At 47.1% G+C, this 10,000-nt stretch overlaps 1 protein-coding gene across 3 annotated transcripts in view; it reads right to left on the reverse strand.

Annotated features, from left to right (window-relative positions):
- The window catches only part of rapgef2b (Rap guanine nucleotide exchange factor 2b), a 111,175-nt gene that overhangs the window by 11,738 nt on the left and 89,437 nt on the right, over positions 1-10,000 (reverse strand). For 2 of the 3 annotated variants that reach the window (XM_042061734.1, XM_042061733.1), the window contains 10 exons: positions 8,437-8,544; positions 7,743-7,946; positions 7,110-7,218; positions 6,632-6,908; positions 5,897-6,054; positions 3,301-3,541; positions 2,753-3,175; positions 1,768-1,979; positions 1,359-1,482; positions 621-644 (listed from right to left, as the gene is read on the reverse strand). In XM_042061734.1, the coding sequence (XP_041917668.1) occupies positions 621-644; positions 1,359-1,482; positions 1,768-1,979; positions 2,753-3,175; positions 3,301-3,541; positions 5,897-6,054; positions 6,632-6,908; positions 7,110-7,218; positions 7,743-7,946; positions 8,437-8,544 (1,880 nt within the window). Of the gene's footprint in view, positions 1-620; positions 645-1,358; positions 1,483-1,767; positions 1,980-2,752; positions 3,176-3,300; positions 3,542-4,150; positions 4,166-5,896; positions 6,055-6,631; positions 6,909-7,109; positions 7,219-7,742; positions 7,947-8,436; positions 8,545-10,000 lie in introns of all 3 variants that reach the window. The other variant, XM_042061732.1, reaches the window with a different exon arrangement.

Below are 10,000 nucleotides of genomic sequence, written 5' to 3' on the forward strand. Positions count from 1 at the left end.
GTGTGTGAGTGGGTGTGTGTGTGTGTTGTAGCGTCTACTGGTTTCAAACACACATCAGATCAACATCTACTGATTCATCAGCTCAGGTCAGAACACACTGCAACTGCAAACCTCTGCAAATTCAGCATTAAATACAGAAATAAATAAGTCATGAGCAAACAAACAAACACACAAATAACAAACAAACAAACACAAGCATGCCAGTATGGTGAGTGGAGAGGAAGCCGAGGGGGAAATGTTACGGCTATCACTTTTGCTAATGGGATTAAATGACTCTGTGTGTATGTGTGTGTGTGTGTGTGTGTGTGTGTGCGTATGTGCGTGTGTCTGTGTTTGTGTGTGTGTGCGTATGTGCGTGTGTCTGTGTTTGTGTGTGTGTGGGTATGTGCGTGTGTCTGTGTTTGTGAGTGTGCGTGTGTTTGTGTGTGAGTGTGTGTGTGTGTCGGGTCCTAATAATAGCAAAAGTGATGGCGGTGCCAAATCAACTCAAACATGGCGGAGCAAAAGCGAGGGATCAGAGAAAAACAAAAGGAGGAGAGAAAGAGAAGGAGGTGAAGGAGGGATGAGGGACGAGCAGGCGAGAGAGCGAGAGCCACGCAGGTCAAAGGTCACGCACTTACCCTAGACTGCGCCACTTCTTCTTCCTGTGGGGGGTGGGGGGCACAGACGGTAAAGCGTGGGGGGGGGGGGGGGGGGGTGGACGGACAGAAGGAGAGAGGGAGAGAGAGAGAGAGAGAGAGAGAGAGAACGAGAGAAAGAAAACGAGAGACAAGCTTAGATGGGAAGAGCACCAAAGAGAACCCAGAGGCCCAACACAGAAGAGGAACATTCTGGAACACAACATGGAGTCAACAGATATCACACACACACTACACTACACACACACACACTACACACACACACACACACACACACACACACACACACCAGACACACATACACACACACAAATAGTACACACACATCGACAGACAGAGAGACAGTAGGATTCCACTAGTCAAGTAGAGAGGAAATCAAGAGACTGCAGATGCAAGAAGAGATGTGATCATATCACACACACACACACACATACACTTTGTCATGGCAACACTGAAAGCTAGCCTGCACAGTATAGTGGGACCTGGAAGAAGTAATCTCCCTCTTATACAGACAGACACACACACACACATACACACACTGCCCAGCGAGTCATTCCCAGGGTGATTTGTGAGTCATTCCTGTAGCGCTCCGCAGTGAGTGAACTATTGAGACAGTGGTGTGCGAGCCATTCTGCCCAGATGTGGGAGAACCGTCTGAGGTACCTGGTGCGGAATATGGGTGCAATACATGAGTGGTTTGGGTTGGGGCGGAACACGTACCTGGTGCGGAACATGAGTGCAGGGTCCATGTTGACGGCGGCCATGCGTCCAACGTGACGGATCTCCTTGGCGATCATCCGTAGCTTCTCAAAGTTCACAAGGCCATCCACCTTAGAGTCGTTACCTGCAGGGGGCGACAAAACCCACCTATCATCAGAGACACCTATCTATGTGCGTGAGTCTGTGTGTGTGTGTGTGTGTGTGTGTGAGTGTTCCTGTGTTTCTTGAATTTCCCCTTGGGGATCAATAAAGTATCTATCTATCTATCTATCTGTGTGTGTGTGTGTGTGTGTGAGAGAGTGTTTCTGTGTGCGTGTGTGTGTTTGTGTGCGTGTGTGTGTGTGTGTGTGAGAGAGTGTTTCTGTGTGTGTGTGTGTGTGTGCACGCGCGCGCGGGTGTGTGTACGTACCCTCGTGCAGGAAGGTGAGGTCCTTTTTGATGACGGGGAAGAGGGGGATGATTGGCGGCTGCAGGTTCTGGTTGTTGAGTACGTTGCGGTACTTGGCCATGTTTCTGGACGGGTCGAACAGGTCCTGCAGGTCGCTGAACAGCTTCTCGTACTTACTGGGCAGCTTCTCCCACGTCCCCCTCAGCCGTGAGACGGGCGCCAGGTTCAACCCACTGACACACACACACACACACACAGTCAAAAGACAACCTGTTAGATTCATATAGCCCCCACAGCCCCCTCAGTCATCACTGAGGATGCAAAACAAGACCTAATGACAAAACTACAGAAGCACATTATCGTTACTACTGCATTTTGGTCATTCAGCATCGAACACAAGTACTTATGAGAACATAGTTCAGGCTAATGAGTTCAATTACAGTAGGATATAAATTACATGGAGCTGGATAGAGTTTAATTAATTTGAGTTTGGTAGTTTCATTGTTTAGATTTGAGTCTGACAGAGTTGGAGACCGAGACAGACAGAGAGATAGAGTTCACTGGACTGGAGCTGGGTAGTTCAGATTGGGGCTGGGTAGTTAAGATTGGGGCTGGGTAGTTAAGATTGGGGCTGGGTAGTTCAGATTGGAGCTGGGTAGTTCAGATTGGAGCTGGGTAGTTCAGATGCTGGGTAGTTCAGATTGGAGCTGGGTAGTTCAGATGCTGGGTAGTTCAGATTGGAGCAGGGTAGTTCAGATTGGAGCTGGGTAGTTCAGATTGGAGCTGGGTAGTTCAGATTGGAGCTGGGTAGTTTAGATTGGGGCTGGGTAGTTAAGATTGAGGCTGGGTTGGAGCTGGGTAGTTTAGATTGGAGCTGGGTAGTTCAGATTGGAGCTGGGTAGTTCAGATTAGAGTTTGCTGCAATTTAGCTTGGAGTTTAGTCTTGAGACTTGTGCTGTGCGTGTGTGTGTGTGTGTGTGTGTGTGTGTGTGCTGGTCCGACTCACCTGATGATGGCGAACATGGAGTTGAAGTTCTTGCACTCGCGACAGTGCAGGGCGATCTTGATGAAGTGCTTGACGATCTTCATCCTCTTCAGCTGGTTGGGCTCCCGCACCACCTCGGACGTCACCCAGAAGGTCTCGCGGTTGATGGCCTCCTCGAAGCGCTTTAGGCTGGACACGGGCGGCTCGGCGGTTCCCGTGGTAGCGGCGGCAGCTGGCAGGCCGGGCCGGCGGAGCTTGAAGAGGTCGTCGATGTACTCGGTGGGCTCGATGGCGCAGAAGAGCTGGAACGCGCGCATGGACAGCTGAGTGGCCACCTCCACCGTGCTGAGCTGCAGCAGACCGATCTGACCCTCACGCAACAGCTCCTGGGCATCCTCGTCCGAGCACAGCGTCTCCGTCTCCATGTTGCTCTTCAGGTAGTACCTACACACACACACAGCATATCAGTCTCCATGTTACTCTTCAGGTAGTACGTCTCCACGTTACTGAGTGTGAGGGTCCTGTATATAGTATTTATATGTGTGTGTGTGTGTGTGTGTGTGTCTGACCTGCCACTGAGCTGGATCCTGTCGGCCAGTTTGGAGAGCTGCTCTGGGAGGCGCCTCTGCTTGATCACACCCTCGGGGGTGACGGACACCTCGCACAGCGAATAGGCTTCTGCGGCGGCGGTGAGCGCGAACTCCCGGATGGCCTGAGCCACCACCTCCTTAGCCGTCGTGTCCTTGCTGATCATGATGTAGCGACTCTGCTGGTCCGCCTTAAACACACGCAGCACCTGGTCCGACATGTCTGCACAACAAACAGACACACACACACACACACACACACATTTAGCGAACGGGCAAGCTTCAGAAGAGAGACATCGACCACCTCATCTGGGTAAAAACAGGTTACAGACCTGCAGCTGATGTAATGTGTTCCTTTAACACGGAGTTTAAGACCTCATCATGCCACACACACACACACACAACACACACACACACACATACAGTACACACAGAGTTTAAGACCTCACAATTCAAACTGTAGAAACCTGCACATCTCAACTGACACAGAGATCATTTCTTTGATTTGTTTGTTTTAATTTATGTCTGAATTATGGAAAAATTTACTGCACTGGCAAAATAATTGGAAATATCAGATTATTTAAAAATCATTGTAATCCACTGTGATTATGAGCAGGAAAAGCCGTAATGACTTTTTGTACTCGCACAAATCTCAAGCTCTCATTTGATCTGTGGATACATCTATGTAAATCACAGGTGTTCGTATTTATGAGACACACCATCACCATTCAGAATAAATCATAAATCATGTGTTGAGGTCCAGGCCAGATTCCCCATCCCTTAATCAGACCCACGACAGCCAACACCAGACAGTCGGGGGGTTACTACTCACTTGCTGCAGCAGCCTCTGTAATGGTGGTGATAAGAGAGAATGTGAGCACGTAATCATGGGCCTGCTTCTGTTTAGCATCGTGTTAGCAGGCTAATGATACTGTGTTATAGTGCTTCTGTTTAGCATCGTGTTAGCAGGTTAATGATACTGTGTTACAGTGCTTCTGTTTAGCATCATGTTAGCAGGCTAATGATACTGTGTTATAGTGCTTCTGTTTAGCATCATGTTAGCAGGCTAATAATGATACTGTGTTATAGTGCTTCTGTTTAGCATCGTGTTAGCAGGCTAATGATACTGTGTTATAGTCCTTCTGTTTAGCATTGTGTTAGCAAGCTAATGAAACTGTGTTATAGTGGTTCTGTTTAGCATTATGTTAGAAGGCTAATGTGCTACAGTGGTTCTGTTTAGCATTATGTTAACAGGCTAATGGTACTGTGCTATTGTGGTTCTGTTTAGAATCATGTGAATGTATGTGAATGTGTATACATATCTATGTGTGTGTTTGTCTGCCCTATCACTGACCCTAAATCCCGAGTCTCTCTTGCTGTGTGTGTGAGATGGAGTGTGGCTATGGGTCGGGTTCGGACAAATATTTAGAAATTGTAGTCGGGTTCGGTTCGGGTTCGGACACATGGAGGCGATATGCTTTGGAAGCTTTACATTTAAAATAGCTTATTATGTTGGGTAACCAACAGGTCTGCTTTACATGATGCAAACATTTGTTTTGAGTAAAATAAAATGTAAAAAAGACCCAACAGCTTTCTTCCTGTGTGCAAGATACATACAGTCGGCATCTAGTCATAATCGTCGTTACCGCCCCCAGTTGCCGTGGTTACCGTGGCTGAAACGCCCCCAAGGGGGAAAATATTAGTTTCAATTGCATGTAATCTAATGGAGGTGCACCGGCTTGACTACCGAAAACACCTATAAAAATATTAAATCTTTTAGCAAACATCAATAAACGGCACAAACACGTTTGAACTGAGAGTTATCTGTGTGTCAACGAGGTTAAGGGTAACATTAAGTTCCCTCATTTTGCTAATTCCAGTTAAACGGCCAGAACTGTCTCGAGTGTACTCATTGTAGAACTGCTTTCAATGGCCGGACTGTGTAGCTCGGTTTAGCAAGCTAAGCCTTTTGCCGTAACACCACATACTCATAAGTTGCATCTTAATTTATTCTCACATGAATGCACATTCCCTACAATGTCTGTGGGAATAGTTTTAACAAGTAATGTGTACCAGTTGGTTATGTTACACTGACGATATAAAGTTAGCCAGTTAGCAACCTAATGATGCTACCATCGAATAGCTTCCAGAGAAATTTGTCGTCAACATTGGGCAATCGAGGGTGAATTAGGTTGTTAGCATTCACTGGGCAGTTAAGTAAACACAATTCCTTTAAATTATTGTGTTCAGAAACAAGCAGAATTACTTGCTTGGGCCTCTTGTTAATGTGCGCTGTGTGTGACCTGCGTGCGTGCACTCTCATCTGATTCTGTAGACAAGAATTCCATTTGTTGTTTGTTCCGTTTAATGGGCTAAAGACACAAACGTGAATAATAATAATCACTAGCATGGGAATAACTGAGCTGAGGCATCATCTGCGTCAGACTCAGGTCGGGTTCGGACATAAAAATGAAAATGCCTGTCGGGTTTGGATGCAACTCTGTCGGACACGGGCCGGGTTCGGACAGAAATTTGCGGCCCGAACCGCACTCTAGTGTGAGAGAGAGAGCGCCCCCACCTGGCTGGTTGTTGAAGTCGAGGATGCGGTGGTGGGACTGCAGCAGGTCGGGGTTGCTGGACGAGAGGTTCCCACTGACGGGCAGCGCAGGAGGAATCTGCTTGGACTGCTTCAGCCCCACGATGCTGTCATCCTGAGATTGACCCACGCCCACATCACTGCACACCACACAGAAACGTTAGATATCACACACACACACACACACACACACCACACAGAAACATCAGATAGTGCTTTAAAACAAGTTAGTTTCATAAGATAGCTCTTTACAAGTTAGTTTCATTAGATATCGCTTTAAAACAAGTTAGTTTCATTAGATATCGCTTTAAAACAAGTTGCTCAATACATTGTCAGACAGAACCATTACTGGCATACAACACATTCAATGCAGGTTTCTTTCAGACAGATATTTCAGAAAACCTACAGACTGCGGTCAGTCAGGGTACATGAGACTGGACCAGATTACATGAGACCAGACTACAGCAGACTGGACCCAGAGTATGGAGCAGACTACAGGAGACTACAGCAGATCACAGCAGACTACAGGAGATTACAATAGACTACAGGAGACTACAGCAGACTACAGGAGACTACAGCAGACTAGACTACAGCAGACTGGACCCAGAGTATGGAGCAGACTACAGGAGACTACAGCAGACTACAACAGAGGTCTGGACCATAGACTGTATAAAACAGGTCTGGACCGTAGACTGTATAAAACAGGACTGGACTCACTTGTAGGGCTTGGGGGGCAGGATGCTGGTGAGCGTCTTGTCGAAGATCTTCTTGAGCTTGTTGCGGCCTCCCACAGTGTTGGCCTTGGCCTTCTTGCTGACCTTCTCCAGCCCCATGGCCTGCTCCACGTCCACCGCCAGGTCCGGGATCGAGTAGCGGCTCGCCTTCTTCATGTCGCCGATCTTGGGGATGTGCGGGGCGCCGTTCTTGCGGTCCAGCTCGTCCTCAGGGTCGTGCTCGTGGTCCTGGTCCGGTCGAGCCAGCAGCTCTTTGAACACTGAAGGACAAACAACAAACAATAAACAACAAAAACAATGTTAATTAGGAAAATAACACAGAAAAAGGTATCTAACACAACACACATATTCCCAAACTAACACAACACACACACATTCCCAATCTAACACAACACACACATTACACCACATAACACACATTCCCTATGTAACACACACACACACACATTCCCAGAGCTCACCCAGCAGGTTGGTTTTCACAGTAATAGACAGGTGAGTGTTGTTCCGTAGGATCTCGTTGGCTTTGGACAGTTGAACATTCTCAAAGTTCTGTCCGTTTACCTCCAGAATCTGACCCAGGAGAGATAGAGAGAGAGACGTCAGTAACCATGGAAATTAGAAATGATGAACCCCCCCCAACTAACACACACACACACACACTCCCCTTGTCATTTCCTGTTCTCTAGTTGACTGTGTGAGGGTGTGTGAATGCAGAAAGAGTCCATTCTGATTGGGTTTCATGTGAGGAAGTAACTCACGGATGAACCGTGAGTGAACTTCCTTTTTAGACAAGAGAAGTGGCATCTAGTTACACACACACACGAGCACTGGAGCTCCATCCGCTACACCCTCACTAGTTACACACACACGCACACACACACGAGCACTGGAGCTCCATCCGCTACACCCTCACTCAAGGCCACTGATGCTCAGCTATGACTGATCTCCACAAGTACGTACGTGCATGCGCGCACGCTCACACACACACTCACAAACACACACACGCTCTCACACACACACACACACACAAACACATAACACACACACACACACACCCTACTGCAGCTGCATTACCAGCAGCTCTGAGTGGTCACCTGGTCTCCTCTCTTGAGGCCAGCCTCTGCGGCCTTGCTGCCGGGCTCGACGCTGTCGATGAAGATGCGGACGCCCTTCTCCGCGCCGCCCAGCAGTGTGAAGGCTAGCGGCGTGTCCCGTGACGCCTTGGTCAGCGTCACCACCCGCAGCTTGGCTTTGGCTGCGCAGGCGATGTTTAACAGTCGTAAGTGCCCGCACATTTTCTGTTCCAGACAGGGAGCAGAGGGGTCAGTTATCAGACGCCAAAAACAAACAAACAAACAAACAAACAAACAACAACTCCTTCTCTGGCCATATGGACGAACGCAGAGATGAAGAGCATTACAGATGAAAGACATATGGACAAACATAACATAGTGATGAGTAAGATGGCATTAACGGACAAACATAGTGATGAGTAAGATGGCATTAAAGGACAAACATAACATAGTGATGAGTAAGATGGCATTAAAGGACAAACATAGTGATGAGTAAGATGGCATTAAAGGACAAACATAACATAGTGATGAGTAAGATGGCATTAACGGACAAACATAGTGATGAGTAAGATGGCATTAACGGACAAACATAGTGATGAGTAAGATGGCATTCACGGACAAACATAGTGATGAGTAAGATGGCATTAAAGGACAAACATAGTGATGAGTAAGATGGCATTAAAGGACAAACATAGTGATGAGTAAGACGGCAAACCTCTCTTTCTAGATTGTTCTCAAACTCTTCCAGAAAGTGGGTCATGGCAGGGTCACCCTCAAAGTCATTGAAATGATTGTTCACCCACAGCAACACTACCCGTGTAACCTGCACACACACACACAGAGAGGGGGGAGAGAGAGAGCATTAAGCAACTGGTGAGGCACATTTCCTTGATGTACATGCATCAAACACAGCAGGAGCCTCTGATTTGGATTCTATTTGGATTCTAATTCAGATTCTAGAACATGGCAGGAACCTCTGATCAGGATTCTGATTTGGATTCAGATTCTAGAATGTGGGGGCAGCAGTAGGAAGCTCTGATCCGGATTCTGATTCTGATTCAGATTCTAGAACGTGGGGGCAGCAGTAGGAACCTCTGATCCGGATTCTGGACGTGGGGGCAGCAGTATGGAGTCAATTTTGTGTCAAAAAAATTAAAGAATACTTATAAAATAGCAAGCAAAAAAATACAAATCAAAATACCAAATAGAAAAAATCAAACAAAAAAATTAAACTCAATTAAAAAATACAAGATTGCAATGAAATCATTTGGGTAACCATGTAACATATTTGTCTTTGCCTCTTTCTCAGTTTTGTTTGATGCTGTTTTCTTTGATTATGATTCCAGCTTTCTCGTTTGCGCTCCCTGACTTTTTGATTGCGGTTTTGACACAAACGTGTCTGGGGGTTGGGATTTCCTTGGGTGCATTCCCATTGGCTTATTTATGTTTGATGGACAGCTAAGCAAGCGTATTGCGAATGCCGTACTCTGCTTCTGATTGGTTGTAACAACGTCATCACCGGGCTAACGTCACTGTCCACAAGCACGGTAGCCTCGCCTGGAGCCCAGCTCAGCCACAGGCTAGCCTCTGTCAAACACAAACACGGAGCGGTTTACCTTGAGCCCAGCTCGGTAACCGCTAGTCCCAGTCAAGCAAAATCACAACAGCCTTGCCTTGAGCCCCGCTCGGTAACCGGCTAGCTCACGTCAAGACACACCGCCTCGCCTTGAGCCCCGCTTGGTAGGCTAGCTAGTAGCTAACATTCCATTCCTGCTGGGCAACATCTAATAGATAGCCGAGGTCTAGTGCTTCATTTCTCAACGTTAAGAGGAATCTTTGTTGTATTCTTTGTAAGAACTCAGTTCGTACTTGCTCCTGTAAACAACAATGTACAATCAGTAATAGTTAAAATTGTTAATAATAAACTGAATCGTAAACTTGCTTAGCTGTCCATCAAACATAAATAAGCCAATGGGAATGCACCCAAGGAATTCCCAACCCCCAGACACGTTTGTGTCAAAACCACAATCAAAAAGTCAGGGAGCGCAAACGAGAAAGCTGGAATCATAATCAAAGAAAACAGCATCAAATTCCATACAGCAGCAGGGCCAGTAAGTAGAGAAATCGGGTTCTGCCTTCTGCCCTGCGGCTTCTGGTCATCCTTTAATGCCCCAGACTGATCTCCTGATGGCCCAGCACACCTGCAGCTCCACCTGATGACCGCATGAACTCATGACCCCATGACCCCTGCACTGAGGTGGAAGTTCAGAAGCAACAGG

Source organism: Alosa sapidissima, chromosome 14 (assembly GCF_018492685.1).
Source record: "Alosa sapidissima isolate fAloSap1 chromosome 14, fAloSap1.pri, whole genome shotgun sequence".
NCBI classification, from domain to species: domain Eukaryota; kingdom Metazoa; phylum Chordata; class Actinopteri; order Clupeiformes; family Clupeidae; genus Alosa; species Alosa sapidissima.